This window comes from Tamandua tetradactyla, chromosome 9, assembly GCF_023851605.1.
Source record: "Tamandua tetradactyla isolate mTamTet1 chromosome 9, mTamTet1.pri, whole genome shotgun sequence".
Classification (NCBI taxonomy): Eukaryota; Metazoa; Chordata; class Mammalia; order Pilosa; family Myrmecophagidae; genus Tamandua; species Tamandua tetradactyla.
In genome coordinates, this window is record NC_135335.1 from 11,306,394 (window position 1) to 11,326,767 (window position 20,374).

At 40.6% G+C, this 20,374-nt stretch overlaps 1 protein-coding gene across 4 annotated transcripts in view; it reads left to right on the forward strand.

Annotated features, from left to right (window-relative positions):
- LGALS12 (galectin 12) overlaps positions 1-18,669 on the forward strand; it is a 28,386-nt gene extending 9,717 nt beyond the window's left edge. For 3 of the 4 annotated variants that reach the window (XM_077115923.1, XM_077115925.1, XM_077115926.1), the window contains 2 exons: positions 13,676-13,826; positions 14,306-15,759. In XM_077115923.1, the coding sequence (XP_076972038.1) occupies positions 13,676-13,826; positions 14,306-14,452 (298 nt within the window). In that variant the 3' untranslated portion in view covers positions 14,453-15,759. Of the gene's footprint in view, positions 1-13,675; positions 13,827-14,305; positions 15,760-17,086 lie in introns of those variants that run through there. The other variant, XM_077115924.1, reaches the window with a different exon arrangement.
- Positions 18,670-20,374: the final 1,705 nt, after the last annotated feature.

Here is a 20,374-nt window from a genome sequence, read left to right on the forward strand (position 1 = left end):
GTTTGTTGATGTTTTCTAGTTCTTCTAGAGTGAATTTTGGTATTCAATGTATTTCTAGGAATTTTTCAAATTTCTTCTAGATTATCTAGTTTTTTTGTGTACAATTGTTCATAATAATCGTGCAATTGTTCATATATTCATACAGTTCATAATATTCTCTTATAATCCTTTTTAGTTCTGTAAGGTCATTAGCAGTATTGCCGTTATCCTTTCTGACTGTAGTTATATGCATCTTTTCTCTTTTTTAGTTTGTGAGTTTGACAAGTTTTAGCAAGCTAATCGAATTTTTCAAAGAACTTTCTTTCTTCTCTCAATTGTTTTTCTATCCTCTATTTCATTTATCTCTACTCTAATCTCAATTATTTCCTTTCTTCTGGTACATTGTGTTTCCTTTGCCCTTTTTTTCTAGTTCCTCAAGATGTAAAGTTAGGTTATTATTTTAAGGTCTTTCTTTTTTGATACAGGCATTCATAGCTATAAATTTCTCTTTGAGCACTACTTTTGCTGCATCCCATAAAGTTTTGATATGTTTGTTTTTGTTTTCATTTGTCTCTAAGTTTTTGATCATTTCCCTTGTAATTTCTTTAACCAATTGGTTGTCTGAGGGTGCTGCTTAATTTCCGTAAATTTGTGAAATTTTAAGTTTTTCATCTGTCATTGATTTCTAGCCTTATTCCACAGTAGTAAGAGATTATTTTTATTATTTCAATGTTTTAAAATTTATTTAGAGGGCCAACCATGGCGGCTCAGCAAGCAGAGTTCTCATCTGCCATGCAGGAGACCCGGGTTGGATTTCCGGTGCCTGACCATGTTGAAAAAAAAAATTATTTAGGCTTCTCTTGTGCTCAAACATATGATCTATCCTAGAAAATGATCTGTTTTCCCTTGAAACCACCATTTTTGGGTGAAGTGTTCTATATATGCCAGTTAGATTTAGTTGGTTTAAAGTGTCGTTCACGTCCTGTTTCCTTATTACTCTATTTAGATGTTCTACCCAGTATTGATTGTCACATGATGAAATCTCCAACTATTATTATAGAACTGTCTATTTCTCCCTTTAATACTGTCAGTTATTTCTTCATATATTTTGGCACTCTGCTGTTTGGTGCATAAATGTTTATAATTCTTAAGCCTTCTTGTTGAATTAACCTTTTTATCGATGTGATGTCTTTGTCTCTCATAACAGTTTTTTTTTGTTTGTTTGATTGTTTGTTTTTTTGACATGGGCAGGCACCAGGAATCGAACTGGGGCCTCTGGCAACAGTTTTTATTTTTAAAGTCTATTTGATGTGATATCAGGATAGTCACCCCTGCTCTCCTTTGATTACTATTTGCATGGAATATTTTCCCATTCTTTTCACTTTTAACCTACTTGTATGTAAGATGGGTCTCTTTTAAATAACATATAGTCTGCCTTTTGATTGGAGAGTTTAATCCATTTATATTTAGGGAAATTACTGATAAGGCAAGACTTACTTCTGCCATTTTGTTCATTGTTTTTTTGTAAGTCTTATACCTGTTTTGTTCCCTCATTTCCTCCATTACCACCTCTCTTTTTGTTTAGATGCTCTCTGTTTTTTTTCATCACATAGTTGTATATTCATCGTCATGATCATTTCTTAGAACGTTTGCATCTATTCAGAAAACGAAAACAGAAAAAAATTCATTCATACCATACCCCTTACCCCTCCCTTTCATTGATCGCTAGCATTTCAATCTACTAAATTTATTTTAGCATTTGTTCCCCCATTATTTATTTATTTTTAATCCATATGTTTCACTCATCTGTCCATAAGGTAGACAAAGGAGCATCAGACACAAGGTTTTCACAGTCACACAGTCACATTGCGAAAGCTATATTGTTATACGATCATCTTCAAGAAACATGGCTACTGGAACACAGCTCTACATTTTCAGGCAGTTCCCTCCAGCCTCTGTTTCATCTTAACTAAAAACGTGATTATCTATTTAATGCGTAAGAATAACCTCCAGGATAACCTCTCAACTCAGTTTGGAATCTCTCAGCCATTGACATTTTCTTTTGTCTCATTTCCCTCTTCCCCTTTCAGTCGAGAAGGTTATTTTAATCCCTTGGTGCCAAGTCCCAGCTCATGGGATTTCTGTCCCATGTTGCCAGGAAGGTCCACACCCCTGGGAGTCATGTCTCATGTAGAGAGGGGGAGGGCAGTGAGTTTGCTTGTTGTGTTGGCTGAGAGAGAGAGGCCACATCTGAGCAACAAAAGAAGTTCTCTTACTTAAAATTAGGCCTAATTTTAAGTAAGTTTAGCCTATCCTTTGTGGGGTTAAGTTTCATATGAACAAACCCCAAGATTGGGGACTCAGCCTATTACTTTGGTTGTCCCCACTGCTTGTGAGAATATCAAGAATTCTCCACTTGGAGAAGTTGAATTTCCCCCCATGTCACCATTCCCTCAAGGGGACTTTGCAAATACTTTTTTATGCACTATTCAAATCCTTCTGGGATTTATTGAGGCATCACTCTGGAAAAACCTACAAAATCTCATGCCCTATTCAAGGTTCCATGTACTTGTGGAGTTCAGTTAAGCTGTCCACATAAGTTATATTAGGAAATGCACTAGTTGAATTATAAATTTTGTACCAAATAAACATTTTTTGCTTTAGTCTCACACATAAGTTGAAATTTTAAAATATTAGTTACCATCTATTTTGAACACCCTACTTTATTGACATTCCTTTGTTCTTCCTTATGCAAAACATTTTTAAATTTGTACATTTAGTCACTATCATTATATACTCTAGGCATTCCTAGATTATACCATCTCGGTCTTTATCATATGTCTTTCCTTCTGATTTCATTTGTGCCCCCAGGCCTCCTCCCTCTATAATTCTCATATTCAGCTTCATTCGATGTTCTAACATTATTGTATTACAGTTAGGTAGTATTGTGCTATCCATTTCTGAATTTTTACAATCAGTCCCGTTGCACAATCTGTATCCCTTCAGCTCCAATTACCCAATATCTACCCTATTTCTATCTACTGATGACCTCTGTTCTTAACTGAATTATCCAAGTTCATTCATTAATGTTAGTTCATATCAGTGAACCCATGCAGTATTTGTCCTTTTGTTTCTGGCTAATCTCACTCAGCATAATGTCCTTAAGGTCCATCCATGTTGTTACATACTTCAAACTTTATTCTGTCTTACAGCTGCATAATATTCCATCATATGTATATACCACAGCTTGTTTAGCCGCTCTTCTGTTGATGGATATTTAGGCTGTTTCGATCTCTTGGCAATTGTAAATAATGTTGCTATAAACATTGGTGTGCAGCTGTCCATTTGTGTCTTTGCCCTCATGTCCTCTGAGTAGGCACCTAGCAATGGTATTGCCGGATCATATGGCAATTCTATACTTAGCTTCCTGAGGAACCGCCAAGCTGCGTCCCAGAACAGTTGTACCATTTGACATTCCCACCAACAGTGGATAAGTGTGCCTCTTTCTCCACATCCTCTACAACACTTGTCGTTGTCTGTTTTATTAATAATGGCCATTCTGGTGGGTGTGAGATGATATCTCATTTAGGTTTTGATTTGCATTTCCCTAATAGCCAGGGAAGTTGAGCATCTTTTCATGTGTCTTTTGGCCATTTGTATTTCCTCTTCAGAGAAGTGTCTGTTCAAGTCTTTTGCCCATTTTGTAATTGGGTTGTCTGTCTTTTTGTTGTTGAGTTGACCAATTTCTTTATATATTCTGGATACTAGACCTTTATCTGATATATTGTTTCCAAATATCGTCTCCCATTGTGTAGGCTGTCTTTTTTACTTTCTTGATGAAGTTCTTTGATGCACAAAAGTGTTTAATTTCGAGGAGTTCCAATTTCTTTCTTTCTTTCTTCAGTGCTCTTCCTTTGGGTGTAAGGTCTAGGAAACTGCTTCCCATTATAAGATTCATAAGATATTTCCCTACATTTTCTTCTAACAGTTTTTTGGTCTTAGATCTAATTTTTAGGTCTTTGATCCAGTTCGAGTTAGTTTTTGTGTAGGGTGTGATATATGGATCCTCTTTCATTCTTTTGCATGTGGCTATCCAGTTTTCTAGGCACCATTTATTGAAGAGACTGTTCTGTCCCAGGTGATCTGGCTTGACTTCCTTATCAAACATCAATTGTCCATAGATGAGAGGGTCTATATTCAAACACTCTATTCAATTTCATTGGTCATTATATCTATCTTTATGCCAGTACCATGATGTTTTGACTACTGTAAATTTGTAATACACCTTAAAGTCAGGTAGCATGACACTTCTGACTTCATTTTTCTTTCTCAGGATACTTTTAGCTATTTGGGACACCCTGCCCTTCCAGATAAATTTTGTTATTTGTTTTTCTATTTTTGAAAAGTAAGTTTTTGGGATTTTAATTGGTATTGCATTGAACCTGTAGATCAATTTAGGTAGAACTGACACCGTAACTATATTTAGTCTTCCAATCCATGAACACAGTATGCCCTTCCATTTATTTAGGTCTTCTGTGATTTCTTTTAACAATTTCTTATAGTTTTCTCTGTATAGGTCCTTTGTTTCTTTAGTTAAATTTATTCCTAAATATTTTATTCTTTTGGTTGCAGTTGTAATTGGAATTTTTTTTATTGATTTCCTCCTCAGATTGTTCATTACTAGTGTATAGAAACACTACAGATTTTTGAGTGTTGACCTTGTAACCTGACACTTTGCTGTACTCCTTCATGAAACTCTAGTAGTTTTGCTGTGGATTTTTCAGGGTTTTCGACATATAGTATCATATTATCTGCAAACAGTAAGAGTTTTACTTCTTCCTTTCCAATTTTGATGCCTTGCATTTCTTTTTCTTGTCTAATTGCTCTGGCTAGAACTTCCAACACAATGTTGAATAACAGTGGTGATAGTGGACATCCTTGTCTTGTTCCCGATCTTAGGGGGAAGACTTCAATTTTTCTCCATTGAGGGTGATGTTAGCTGTGGGTTTTTCATATATTCCTTTATCATGTTGAGGAAGTTCCCTTTTATTCCTGTTCTTTGAAGTGCTTTCAACAGGAAAGGATGTTGAATTTTGTCAAATGCCTTTTCTGCATCAATCAAGATGATCATATAGTTTTTCTGCTTTGATTTGTTGATATGGTTTATTACATTAATTGATTTTCTTATGTTGCACCATCCTTCCATACCTGGGATCAATCCTACTTAGTCATGGTGTATAATTCTTTTAATATGCTGCTGGATTTGATTTGAAAGAATTTTGTTGAGGATTTTTGCATCTATATTCATAAGAGAGATTGGTCTGTAGTTTTCTTTTTGTAATATCTTTGTCTGTCTTTGGTATAAGGGTGATGTTGGCTTTGTAGAATGAGTTAGATAGCTTTCTCTCCTCTTCAATATTTTTGAAGAGTTTGAGTAGGATTGGTACTAATTCTTTCTGGAATGTTTGGTAGATTTCACATGTGAAGCCATCTGGTCCTGGGCTTTTCTTTTTGGGGAGCTTCTTAATGACTGATTCAATTTCTTTACTTGTGATTGGTTTGTTGAGGTTTTCTGTTTCTTCTCAAGTCAATGTTGGTTGTTCATGCCTTTCTAGGAATTTGTCTGTTTCATCTACATTGTTGAGTTTATTAGCATAAAGTTGTTCATAGTATCCTGTCATTACTTCCTTTATTTCTGTCGGGTCAGTGGTTATGTCTCCTCTTGCATTTCTGATTTTATTTATTTGCACCCTCTCTCTTCTTCTTTTTGTCAACCTCACTAAGAGTCCATCAATCTTATTGATTTTCTTATAGAGCCAACTTCTGGTTTTCTTGATTTTCTCAATTGTTTTCGTGTTCTCAATTTCATTTATTTATGCTCTAATCTTCATTATTTCTTTCCTCTTGCTTGCTTTGAGGTTAGTTTGCTATTCTTTCTCTAGTTCTCTTAAGTAGACAGTTAATTTCTCAATTTTTGCTCTTTCTTCTTTTTTGATATAGGCATTTAGGGCAATAAATTTCCCTCTTAGCATTGCCTTTGCTGCACCCTATAAATTTTGATAGTAATGTTTTCATTTTCATTTGCCTCGAGATATTTACTGATTTCTCTCGTAATAGCTTCCTTGACCCACTGGTTGTTTAAGGGTATGTTGTTGAGCCTCCATCTATTTATGAATTTTCTGGCACTCTACCTATTATTGATTTCCAACTTCATTCCTTTATGATCTGAGGAAGTGTTTTGTATGATTTCAATCTTTTAAAATTTATTGAAACTTGCTTTGTGACCCAGCATATGGTCAATCCTTGAGAATGATCCATGAGCACTTGAGAAAAAGGTATATTCTGCTGTTGAGGGGTGTAATGTTCTATACATGTCTGTTAAGTCTAGCTCATTTATTGTATTATTCAAATTCTCTGTTTCTTTGTTGATCCTCTGTCTCGATGTTCTGTCCCTGATGAGGGTAGGGAATTGAAGTCTCCAACTGTACTGGTTTGAAAGGATGTACATCCCCTAGGAAAGCCATGTTTTAACCTAAATCCCATTTTGTAAAGGCAAAATGATTACTATTCAATACTGTATTTTTGAATCTGTAGTTAGATCATCTCCCTGGAGGTGTGATTTAATCAAGATTGGTTGTTAAGCTAGATTAGGTGACAACATGTTTCCACCCATTTGGGTGAGTCTTAATAAGTTTCTGGAGCCCTATAAAAGAGGAAACATTTTGGAGAATGAGAGCAGAGCAGAATGAAATAGCCATGAGAAGCAGAGTCCACTGGCCAGCGACCTTTGGAGAGGAAGAAGAAAAATACCTCTCGGGGAGCTTCATGAAACAGGAAGCCAGGAGAAACTAGCAGATGATGCCAGGATCACCATGTGCCTTTCCAGATGAGAAACTCTGACTGTGTTCACCTTGTGCCCTTCCACTTGAGAGAGAAACCCTGAACTTCACTGGCCTTCTTGAACCAAGGTATCTTTCCCTGGATGCCTTAGATTGGACATTTCTATAAGCTTGTTTTAATTGGAACATTTTCTCAGCCTTAGAACTGTAAACTAGCAACTCATTAAATTCCCCTTTTTAAAAGCCATTCCATCTCTGGTATATTGCATTCCAGCAGCTAGCAAACTGGAACACCAACTATTATGGTAGATGTGTCTATTTCTCTTTTCAGTGTTTGCCTCTTGTATTTTGGAGCATTCTGGCTTGGTGCATAAATATTTATGATTGCTATGTCTTCTTGCTTAGTTGTTCCTTTTGTTAATACACAGTGTCGTTCTTTGTCTTTTTTAATTGTTTTACATTTGAAGTCTAATTTGTTGAATATTAGTATAGCTACTCCTGCTCTTTTCTGATTGTTATTTGCATGAAATATCTTTTCCCAACCTTTCACTTTTAACCTATGTTTATCCTTGGGTCTAAGATGCATTTCCTGTAGACAGCATATAGATGGTTCCTGTTTTTTAATACATTCTGCCAGTCTATGTCTTTTGATTGGGGAGTTTAATCCATGTGCCCCCTCCTTTCCTTCAAGGTCCAGACCTTTTCAACTCCAAAAAACACCTCTTTTTTTGTTTTTGCTTTCTTTTACCATCAGCCCTGTCCCCTCTGTGCCGAGGCAAAAACCAGCGACCTCTGCTTTTACTCGAGGTTCTGCTGAGCTTGGGGCTGTTTTTTAGTAGTCAAAACTTGTTAATTAATTTCACAATTGGAGTTTTGCTGCACTCAGCCCCTGCTGCTGGAAAAGTCCCTTTCCTTTCCCCTCTGGGAAGCAGTCTGTCGGGGAGGGACACCGGCTACTGTTGCTTTAGGGAACTCACGGTTCTGGGGTGCTTTAGCAGCTGGTCCAGCTGGTCCAGACTGGGGTACACTGTGTGTCCAGTCACTGATGTGGCCCCAGCAGTTGTTCTGTACTGTTCCTGGCTGTTTACTAGCCGCTCTGGAGGACGAACTTAATCCCACACTTCGCTAAGCCGCCATCTTGGCCCAATACCTGTGTTTTACATGCTATCTTGCTCTTCAGAAAAGTGCTTATTCATATTTTTAGCCCATTTTATAATTGGGTTGTTTTTTCTTTTGTTGTTGAGTGGTATGATTTCTTTATGTATATGGAATATCAAACTGTTATCCGATGTGTGATTCCCAAATATTTTCTCCCATTGAGTTGACTGCCTCTTCACCTTTTTAACAAAGTTTTTTGAGGCACAGAAGCATTTGATTTTGAGGAGTTCCCATGTATTTATTTTTTTCTTTTGTTGCTTGTGCTTTGGGTATAAAATTTAGGAAGCTACTACCTATTATTAGGACTTGAATATGTTTCCCTACATTTTCTTCTAGGAGCTTTATGTTGCTAGTTCTTATATTTAGGTATTTGATCTACTTTGAGTTAGTTTTTGTATAGGGCATCAGATAAGGGTCCTTTTTCATTCTTTTGGCTATTGATATCCAGTTCTCCCATGTCTATTTATTGAAAAGACATGTCCCAGTTCAGTGGATTTGGGGGCCTTGTCAAAAATCAGTTGATAGTAGATTTGGTGGTCAATTTCTGCACTCTGATTCAATTCCATTGGTCAGTGCTTCTATTTTTGTGCCAGTACTATGCTGTTTTGACCACTGTGGCTTTATAATAAGTTTTAAAATCAGGAAATGTTAATCCTCCCACTTTGTTCTTCTTTTTTAGGATGCTTTTAGCTCTTTGGGGTCTCTTTCCCTTCCTGATGAATTCGGTAACTGGTTTTCCAACTCTTCAAAGTAGGTTGTTAGTGTTTAGATGATCTTTTATAATCATCCATTTTTAGATCATCCTTTTGTGCAGATTTTTTAGATATTTTCTTTATGGTTACCATGTGGATTACATTACTAACTCTATACAATTTAGTTTGTGTTGATTCCAACTTGACTTCAGAAGCCTATGCATCCCCAGTGCCTTTGTTCCTCCCTAATTCCTTTAATATTGTTCATGACACAAATTATTACATCTTTATGCATTTTGTGCCCAGTCACAATGATTAACATGTGTTTTTCACCCATATAATAAATAAAAGACATTAAAAATTAAAAAATGAAACAATGCTGATGTATATATTTATCCACATTTTTACTTACATCAGAGAGGTTTATTTCTTCCGTTGATGTGAAGATACGGTCTAGTATTCTTTCCTTTCAACAGACTCCTTTTATCATTTCCTTTAAGGCAAGTCTGGTAGTAATGAACTCAGTCTTTGTCCAGAAGCGCCTTCATTTCTCCCTTATTTTTGAAGGACAACTTTCTCAGTTATATTATTCTTTGGTAACAGGCTTTTTTTTTTTTCTTTTTCTTTCAGCACTTTAAATATGTCCTTCCACTGCCTTTAGCCTCTGTGGTTTCTATCGAGAAATCAGATGTTAATCTTATTAAGTGTCCCTTAGATGTGACACAGTTCTTCTCTTTTGCTGTCTTTATCCTTGGCATTCAGTTTAATTATAATGTGTCTCAGTATAGACCTGCTTGGTTTCTATTGTGCGTCTTAGATTTGTATATTCATATCTTCCATCCGATTTGGGAAGTTTCCACACAATATTCCTTCAAATATCTTTTCTCACACTTTCTCCCTCTCTTCTCCTTCTGGTACTCTTTTGATGTGTGTTTTGATACACTTGTTTGTGTCCCACAGGCTCCTCAGGCTCTATGCAGTTTTTTCTATTTCTTTTTCTTTCTGCTACTCAACCTGGGCAACTTCAATTGCCTTATCTTCAAGTTCACTGATCCTTTCTTCTGACTCCTCCAATCTGCTGTTGAACCCCTCTATTGAATTTTTCATTTCAGTTACTATATCTTTTCAATTCCAGAATTTCCCTTTGGTTCTTTTCTATAGTTTTGATCTCATTATTGAATTCTCACTTTGTTCATACATTGTCTTCCTAATTCCTTTTAGTCCTTTGTCCATGTTTTCTTTAAGTTTATTGATTCTATTTATGATAATTGTTCTAAGTTTTTGACTAGTAATTTGAGAGACTGAAATTTCTCCAGAATATTTTCCATTGAATATTTCTTTCCCTGTGACTGAGACATACTTTCCTGCTTCCTTATATATTCTGTAATTTTTTGAGAACTAGACATTCTGAGTATTGTTATGTGGTCATGCTGGAAATCTAGTTCTCCTACTCTTCAGTTCACTATACTAAGAACAAGAAGGGGGAAAGGTAAGGAAAGAAAGAGAGGGCAAGGGGAAAAAAAGAAAAGACAAAATATGAACAGACAAAAAAAAAACACCCACAAAACAATAAAAAGGAACAATAATGAAATGCACTGCCTCTTCTGGTCTTTTGTTATGTGCTACTGGGAAGCCAAAAGTTGCTACTTTTGAGACAAAAATCTGGGCCAGCATCCATGCTTACCCCTCATGGAGCCATAAGACCCAAAAGAAAAAAAAAACAGAGGAAGAAAAGAAAACAAGTAGAAAGAAGGAAGGAAGGAAAGAAAAGAAAAGAAAAGAAAGGAGGAAGAGGTGTACTAACTATGTTCCTGTAGATGCTGATGTAAGGCCATGCTTCACTTTGCTTAAATTGTCAAAACACAATATACAAGAAATAGCTTGGCTCTTAACAATGAGGATTTATTAAGTTACAAATGAACAGTTCTAAGGCCATGGAAATGTCCAAATTAAGGCATCAACAAGAGGAAACCTTCACTGAAGAAAGGCTGATGGCATCTAGATTCCTCTGACATGGGAAAGCATCTGCTGGTCCTTTGCTCCTGGGTTCCATTGATTTCAAGTTCTGTGTGTCTTTTGCTTGCTTCTCCAGGGACACCTCTCTGAGCTCTTTGTGTCCTGCAGGTCTTGTCTTAGTATCTCCGGAGCATTTCTCTCTCTCTGTATCTTTCACTTGGTTTCATCTCTCTGCTCTCTGTGTTTTCTGTCTTTATTCTCTCCATAAAAGATGAAGACCCACCTTGAACTGGGTGGGTCACATCTCCATGGAAACAACCTATTTAAAAGGTCCCACCCACAATAGCTCTGCACTCACAGGAACGGATTAGAAGAACATGGCTTTTCTGGGGTGTCTCACAGATTCAAACCAGCACTGGCCAGAAGATGCTGCTTCTGAGAGAAACCAAAGTTAGCATATGTGCTGGGCCCTCGGGCATCTGCCAGACTAAACAGCACAAGAAAGAGAAAGAAATAACTCCACCAATGCAAAGGGGCTCTGGGCTTTTAAGACTGGATACAGGATGGTGTGTGCACAGAAGCTTCTGCTGCAGGGAGGGTTGAAACCAGGAGCAGTCCATGCTGCACCCTCTGGGATCTGTGAGACCAGGAAATGCCCACACAGACATTCAAACAAACAAACAAACAAACAGAAAGCACTAACATCCCAGTGGATGCTGATGGGAGGCTGGAAAACTGAGACAGGTTCCATGCTGGGCCCCTCTGGAATACCCAGACCCACTTCAACCCTCAACCCCAAGCTACATAGGAGGTTTTCTCTGCCAACCCTGGCCCCAGCCAGCCACCCCCTTGCACTGCTGCAGCCACAGACTCCTCCACAGCTCTTAACTGCAACCATGGGGCTGAGAACCGGGGGCTGGCCACTGCTCTGTTGCTTTCACCTACAAAAGCTGCACACTCTGCAGCCTCTCACTTCCTCTGGCACATCTGTAGTTGTTCCAGGTGTCCATTCTGGTTCCAGGGTTACCACCTGGTTAATTCCAGCCTCTTTTTCAAGCTTATTCACTTTTCTCATAAAGGAAGCGATTTGTAAAACGTGCTGCCCTGTATTCCCTAGAGGGCTGGTTTGTGTGGTTGTTAGAACATGGGTTGCATGTCATGACTTTTGGGAGCCGAACTGCTTGGATTTGACTCCTGCTTTGGCCATTCACTACCTGTGCAGCATTGGGGCAGTTCATTTTCATTTCTGTGCCTCAGTTTCCTTATCTGTAAAGAGAGGATAATTGTAGTGCCAGCCTTAGGGGTTGGTATAAATTCTTAATAGAGTGCCTGGCACATAGTAAGTGCTTGACAGATGTGGGTGGGGAAGGAAGAGGAGCCCCCGAATTCCCCCAGCCTTGCCCCTTTTTGTTTTTGTGTCTAGGCCCCTGACCTCACCAACCCCTTGCCCTGCTCTTAATCCTGCTGAACTCTGGGGCAGGCACAGAGGCACAGCTCTGGACAGTTTTGGAGCCAGGCACACCTGGGTTCGATTCCTGGTTTTACTGTTAGGCAAGTCATGACTCCTTCTGAGTCTCAGTTTCCTCATCTGAAAAAAAGGACAGACATCCCCAAAATGGGGAAAATGAAAAAGTGCCCAGTGGTAGTGAGAAGCTACCCCCACCCCGTCCCCGGAAATCTTGGGAGACATGAGCCCAGCTCAAAGCTGGATGGTTATTTGTAACACAGCAAGTCACTTACCTGTTCCTTCTCAGGAGCTAGGAAGGCATGTGCCCTCAGGGGCCAGGCAGGCCATGTCAGTAGTGAAGTGTCACATCCACAAGGTAGAGGAGTGGAAGGGGGACTGGAGAAGAGAAAGGCATAGAAGACAGCTGATGGGGGAGGATGGATAAGGATGAATAATGCAGGCTATTCTCCAGGTTCCTGCCTTCCCGGCTTCTTCCAAGCTCTGAGCCTGTCCATCTCCTTCCAAAATCTGGGAATTGATGGAGCCTCATGTTAGAATGGATCCACCAAAAGTCCGAGAGGCCTTCCCATGGCTGGCCTTTCCCCCACTTTGCCTGCCAGCTGCATCCCGTGTCACTTCCCATTTGCAACAACTTCCCACTGAGGGGTCAGCCCATGGCAGCGTTAAGGAGATTGTTTCAGAGATGACTTTGGAAGATCCCAAGACACGCAGCAGGCTCTAGGTGCCCCAGGTGTGAGGCAGGTGCCATGTGGTAGGAAGGAAGACCCACCTCCAAATCTGGTCCACATCCCAGCTTGAGAACCGTGGCATGGGGATTTTGTATTAAGGAAAGGCAGACACTAATGTTTGTAAAATGCCTACTGTGTGCCAGGGGCTTGCTGGCTTTCACAGACATTATCTCCTTGGTTCCCATCAGGGATACCTGTAGGTGGGTATTGGGTTATGCATCATATTTCAATCGCATTGGGTAACATTTGAGTGCCACGTGCCAAGTGCCATTATAAGTGCATTGCACGGATCTGCTCATTTAACTCTCACAACAGATCCACAAGGCAGGGACCATCCTGCCAGTTTTCCCATATCATAGATGAGGAATCTGCAGCCCCAAGAGATGAAGTGGCCCATCCGAGGTCACAGGACTAGAAAGGAGCAAAGCCAGGGTAGAGCCCAGACAGCTTCACTCTGACCACTAAGCCATGCATGGACACTCCAAACAATACCTGGCACACAGCTAGCCCTCGACAAACTGCTGTCTCGCTTATCCCCATCTCAAGGAGGGGAAACTGAGGCTCAGCATAGGTCATTTGCCCAAGGTCCCAAATCAGTTCATGGCAGCACAGGATGCAATCCCAGGTCTGTCTTTGATTCCTGAGTTCAGAGTTCCATGTCCAAGCATCCAGCCTGTCGTCTGTTGCAGGCCCTTACCCTTGCCTCTGGAGGCAGGGTCTGCTGCATCTCTCAGCCGTTGTTCAACCTCCACCCGCCTCCCTCCCAGGGCCCCACAGCCATACTCAGTGGCATTGACTGAGCAGTGGCCTGAGATCCGCTGGGAAAGACCCCCACTCTGGCTCCCCTGCCCACAGTTTCACGCTGAGCCTGAGGGATGAGTCTGCCCATGCTCCCGTGACGCTCCGAGCCTCCTTCACGGACAGGACACTGGCGTGGATCTCCCCGTGGGGACGGAAGACATTAATCTTGGCCCCCTTCCTCTTTTACCCCCACAGGTTCTTTGAGGTGAGTCCGTGGAAGGGGGGTGCCTCCTTGCTTTGGGATGGAGCCCAGAGCTCAGGCAGATGGTGGAGGCATCAGGCAAGAGCCAGAGCTGGCAGCTGTCACCCCTCCACGCTGCTGCCAAGGGAATCCATGCCCAGAAACCTAGATTTAACTAATCTGGGTGAGCCTAAGCATTGCTGGGTTTCACAAGTTCCCCTGAAGGTTCCAGTTTGCACCCAAGATTGAGAACCACAGGTCTAGGGGACGCAACCCCTGTGACAGGTGGTCAAACCAAGGCCCAGAGATAGACCCTTGTCAAAGGTCACAGTGGGCTGGTGCTAAGCTGGGCCCATAGACCTGTTCTTTGCCACTACTCTGCCCTTTGGGTCCAGCCCGTGGCCCCTCTGATGGGAAGAGGGTCTCTGGGTTGTGCATCAGGCAGGCATAGGAGGGAGGGTCTGTCTGGAAGGCAGCACCCCACTCATGCCCTCCTCTTCTAGGTGCTGCTCCTGTGCCAGGAAGGTGGGCTGAAGTTGGCACTCAACGGGCAGGGCCTGGGAGCCATCAGCCTGTGCCAGGAGGCCCTGGAGAGGCTGCGGGAGCTACGGATCAGTGGCAGTGTCCAGCTTTTCTGTGTCCACTACTGAGGGGTATTGGGGAAGAAGAGGGTCAGCCTACACTGGGGACCCCACATTAGGGTCCCACTCTCCTCCCTGCATTGAACCGTCCAATGTCACCACCAAGTCAAGCCCGACTCACTCAGTCTGGGACTGCCAGGCTGAGTCTGTGGGAGCTTTGGGCCCCAAGACAGAGGGAAGGCACGAGACTTTGTCAAGCATCCTGGAAACTCTGCACCTCCCTCCACCTTCAGCCTGGGATTTGGCTCTATCTTCCTTCAGGGCATGGACTGGTGTTCAGAGAGGCAGGTTTTCTAGCCTAACAGAGATACTCCAAAATACAGTAGCTTAAAGAATGCAGAAGTTTATTTCATTCTGATCTCTCCCTTCTGGGGTGAACGATCCAGCTCAGTGGGTGAGGTCTCTTCCCCCAGGGACATCTGGGTTCTCTCCTGCTCATCATCTGTGCAGCTGAAGCTCAGCTCCTGCCATATCCAGGTTTCAGCCACTGGGAAGGCGGATGGAGGATGCCAGCCCACCTGGCATTTTCTATGCCCCAGATCTGGAATGGGCTCACACCGATGACATGTGGGTTTCATTGGCCAAACTGTCTGCAGGGGAGGCCAGGAAACATTTCCCTTATCACGTGCATGTCCAGCCATAGTTCTATAAAGGAAAGAGAGAATGGATTTTGGTGGCTAGCTCTAGCCTGTGCGTTAATATCCTCACTTTGGAAAGGAGGAAACTGAGGCACAGAACTTCCTTTCCCTTCCCCCTTTTAGATCGTAATTGCCTTAAGTAACACATCTGCACACACTTAAAAGCCCCGTAAGACTACTAATATTTTTTTCAACCAACAAATATATTTTGAAGTTTTTTTCAGAGTTTCTCAAACTCAGTACATTTGGGGTCAGATGATTTTTGGTTGGGGGAGGGGGGCTCTGGCCTGCGTATTGAGGAAGGTTTTGCATGATCCCCGTCCTGGCCACTAGGTGGCAGTAACAACCGCCTCCCGCCATCAGGACAATTAACAAGTGTCTCCAGACGCTGCTAAATGTCCCCCTGCAGGGCAAAACGGAGACCCAGTGGTCTAATGTATTTACCCAGGTAGTTATTGATTTTGTTGCCCTGCCTTTATGCCTGATTCCCAAGTTTCACTCTTTCATTTTGCTTTTGCCTGAAGAACATCCTTTCGCGATTCTTTTACAGAAGACACTGGCAATGATTCTCTTAATTTCCCTTTATCTGAAAAAGCCTTATTTCACTTGGATAAAAATCTATAAGTGGGACTTTTGGGTTGTACAATAAGTGCCTCTTGTGATAAGTATATGGGAGGGTGGGAGGGTGGGAGGGTAGGAGTGGGAAAAAGACGGCAGAGAGTGCCTGAGGGGAGGTTTGAATTGGGGGGTTCTAGTTTGCAGGCTGCTGGAATGTGATATGTTTATCTTTAAAAAAGGGGAATTTATTAAGTTGCAAGTTTGCAGTTCTAAGGCCATGAAAATGTCCAAATTGAGGCAAGCCTATAAAAATGTCCAATCTAAGGCATCCAGGGAAAGATAACTTGGTTCAAGAAGGCCGATGACATTCAGGGTTTCTCTCTCTGCTGGAAAGGCACATGGTGAGATCTGCTGGCTTTCTCGCCAACACCTTCCCCAGGGCTCTGCCTGTTCTGTCGGCTGTGTTGGCTCTCATAGCTCTAAATGCTTTCTCCAAAATGGTTCCCTCTTAAAGGGCTCCAGTAAACAGCCCCACCTTGAATGGGTGAAGACGCATCTCCATGAAAACCATCTAATCAAAAGTTATCACCCACAACTTGGAATATTTCTTTGGTAACAGAGACCATCAGGAGATAGAAATAGGGTGAGATATTGGGTAATTGGAGCTGAAGGGATACAGACTGTGCAACAGGACTGAATGTAAAAACCCAGAAATGGACAGCACAATACTACCTAGCTGTAATACAATTATGTTAAAACACTGAATGAAGCTGATGTGAGAATGATAGAGGGAGGAGGGCTGGGGGCATAAATGAAATCAGAAAGAAAGATAGATGTTAAAGATTGAAATGGTATAATCTAGGAATGCCTAGAGTGTATAATAATAGAGACTAAATGTACAAATTTTAAAAATTTTTTTGCATGAGGAAGAACAAAGGAATGTCATTACTGCAGGGTGTGGAAAATAGATGGTAATTAATATTTTAAAATGTCACTTTATGTGTGAGACTAAAGCACAAAAATGTTTATTCGATACAAAATTTATATTTTGACTAGTGCATTTCCTAATATAACTTATGTAGATAGTTTGATTGAACACCATAAGTACTTGGAATCTCAGGTGGGACATGAGATTTTGTTGGTTTGTCCAGAGTGATGCCCTGATGAATCCCAGAGTGATTCGATCAGTGAGTGGAAAAATATTTGCAAAGCCCCCTTGGGGGAATGGTGAGAACAGGGAGAAATTCAACTTCCCCAAGTTGAATTCCTGATATTCTCACAAGCAGTGTGGACAACCAAAGCTACAGGCTGAGCCCCCAGTCTTGGGGTTTGTTCATATGAAACTTAACCCCACAAAGGATATAGGTCAAGTCTACTTAAAATTTAGTCCTAAGAGTCACCCCCAAGAGAGCCTCTTTTGTTGCTCAGATGTGGCCTCTCTCTCCAGCCAACGCAGCAAGTAATCTCAGCACCTTCCCCCTGTCTACGTGGGACATGACTCCCAGGGGTGTGGATCTTCCTGGCAATGTGGGACAGAGATCTTGGAATGAACTGAAACTGAGCATCAAGGGATTGAGAAAACCTTCTCAACCAAAAGGGGGAAGAGTGAAATGAGACAAAGTGTCAATGACTGAGAGATTCCAAACAGAGTCGAGAGGTTATCCTGGAGGTTTTTCTCATGCATTGAATAGATATCACCTTGTTATTCAAGATGTAAGGGAGACGCTGGAGGGAACTGCCTGAAAATGGAGCTGAGTTCCAGTAGCCATGTTTCTTGAAGATGATTGAATAATGATATAGCTGTCACAATGTGACTGTGTGACTGGGAAAACCTTGTGTCTGATGCTTCTTTTATCTACCTTGTCAACAGACGCGTAGAACATATGGAATAAAAATAAATAGTAGGGGGAACAAATGTTAAAATAAATTTAGTTTGAAATGCTAGTGATCAGTGAAAGTGAGGAGTGGGGGGTATGGTAGGTATAATCTTTTTTTCTGTTTTCATTTTATTTCTTTTTCTGTTGTCTTTTTATTTCTTTTTCTGAATGGATGCAAATGTTCTAAGAAATGATGAATATGCAACTAAGTGATGATATTGTGACTAGCTGATGATCTATGTTAATTTTTATTTCATTTGCTAATTGTTTTAATTAATAAATAAATAAATTTTTAAAAAAAGTTACCACCCACAACAGGGTGGATCACATCTCCATGGCAACAATCAAAAAGCTCCCACTCAGCAATACTAAATGGGGATTAAAGGACATGGCTTTTCTGGGGTCCACAACAGATTCAAATTGGCACAAGGGGGGTTGAGAGGAAGGGGGAACAACTGAGGCAGGTATAAAAGGGTAAGTAGTGAGAGTTGTGTGGACTTGGAGCCTTAAGATAGAAGATAGTTTTTGAGTTTCCTCAAAGCAAAGTAAATTTTCTTTCAGAACAGTAGTTGGTTTTGGCAGTTTCCAATATATTTAAACATACATTTACCATATGACCCAGAAATCCCACTCCTAAGCAATCACCCGAGTGAAATGAAAATGTCCTCACAAAGACCTGTGTTTGAGTTGTGATAGAAACTTAGTTTATAATATCCCCCAAACTGGAAATAACTCAAATGTCTATTGACTAGTGAATAGATACACAAATCCATATAACCCATATTAATGGAATATGACCCAGTAAGGAAAACAGGAATTACTGATTTCATGCAGCAGCCTGGGTGAGTATCAAAAAAGCATTATGCTTAAGTGAAAGAACCCAGAACTAAGAGGCTCCATATTGTGTCTGCTATTTATAAGACATTCTGGAAAAGGCAAAATTACAGTGACAAATCAAACCAATGGTTGCCTAAAGCTAGGGGTTTGGGAAAGAGTTAACTGCAAGAGGCAGGAGGGAATCACTGGGGATGATGGAAATATTCTGTATCTTCATTGTAGCAGTGCTTACGTGATAGAGGTACTGCCAAACTCATAGGGCTGTACTTAAAAGGTGGACTTTATAAATAAACTAAACCTCAATAAATTTGACTTAAAAATGAAAAAGACTTAGTGGGACGCAAGAAAATGATCAGTCATCCAGAGCAAGTTCAATCATTTTTTAAGATGATTATACACAGAACCTTGTTTTCATTACTCAAATATTAGTAACACTATGTTAAAAGTGAAGTTTAAGCTGAAGTATATTCCCAAGTGAGTTACGTGATCCAGAAATAAATACATTTGAAGTAAGAGCAGATACTTCAACCTTCATCCACTCCAGAATATTGGAGGCTCAGGACTTGGAGATTAGTGGAGAATTTTTAAATGAATTTTGAAAGTTATTTGTTTAGTTCTTCTCTCTGAGCAGGAGGAAAAATGGGGTCAAGAGAGAAAGCCTTTATGCGCCGACTGAGAGAACTGGGTATATGTCCCCTGGGCTTGGGGGGTGGAGCGGCCAAAGAACTAGTGTCTGAGTCCCATCTGGAAAACTCCAGAGGTTAGAGTAGACTGGACACTTCTCTTTTGTACAATCTGCCCATCCAGAATGGGGTATCTCTGGAGGATGCATGAAAGCACCCACCCAAGGGTCAGCGCTGAACATCTACCAAGTGTGGGGAGGACTAAAGCTACATCGTCACTGCATTACCTGTTACGGATTTTTCTGCTCACCTTACCTCAAAGGTTTATCCTTCTCCATCGAATTGCTTTTCCAACCTTGCCACACACAACTGCCCATACTCATGCAGACTTATTTTTCGACTCTGTATTATGTTCCATTGGTCTATGGGTTCATTTCTTTGCCAACAGGACACGGCTTTGACCACTGTAGCTTCAAATTACATCTTAATATTGAGTAGTGTAATTCTTCAAATTTGGTTCCAGTTTTTCAAATTAATTTTGTCTCTTCTTGATCCTTTGCTTCTTCATGTACATTTTAGAATCATTTTGTCCATATCTACAAAATATCCTGCAGGGATTTTGACCAGAATTGCATTAAATATAAATCAATCTAAGGTCAACTTGGAGAGAATTGACCTCCACATTATGAGCTCTTCCAACTCAGCTCTCCAACTATTTTTATCGGGATTTTGTAGTTTTCAGTATGCAGATCCTATACATTTATTAGTAAATATTTAATTTTTAGAGCTATTGTAAATGGTACTTGTTCACTTCAGTTTTAATTGTTTATTGAAGTATATAGGAATATGGTCGATTTTTGTGTGCTGGCTTTGTGTTCTTGTGACCGCTTCTCTCTTCCTCCTGCTCCTCATCTGGAGTAAGAAATTGAACTGATAAAAATGGGTAAAGAAAGACAGGAATGGTCAAATGTGCTCCCTTTCCCATTGTCCACAGCTAGAAGAGAAGATTCGGTTAGATCAAATTCAGAGTTCTGATAAGTGACTCAGCTTTCATTAGTCAGAAGGAAAATGCAAATGAAACCACATTGTCATACTTCCACATGCCCAGAAGAATGGCTAACACTAAAGTCTGACAATACTAAGAGTTGGTGAGAATGTGGAACAAAGGGAATTTTCATGCCCTGGAGGGGAGGAGAACAAATTAATGCACCACGTGGAAAACCATTTGACTTAACATATGCATACCCTATGAGCCTGCAATTCCAATGGTAGATAAATATCCAGTAGAAAGGCATATCTAGATGCCAGAGGACATATATGAGATTGTTCATAACAGTCTTTATAATTGCCCAAAGACCTATTCATTAACAGAATGGGAAAAAAAATAGTTTTCTCTTC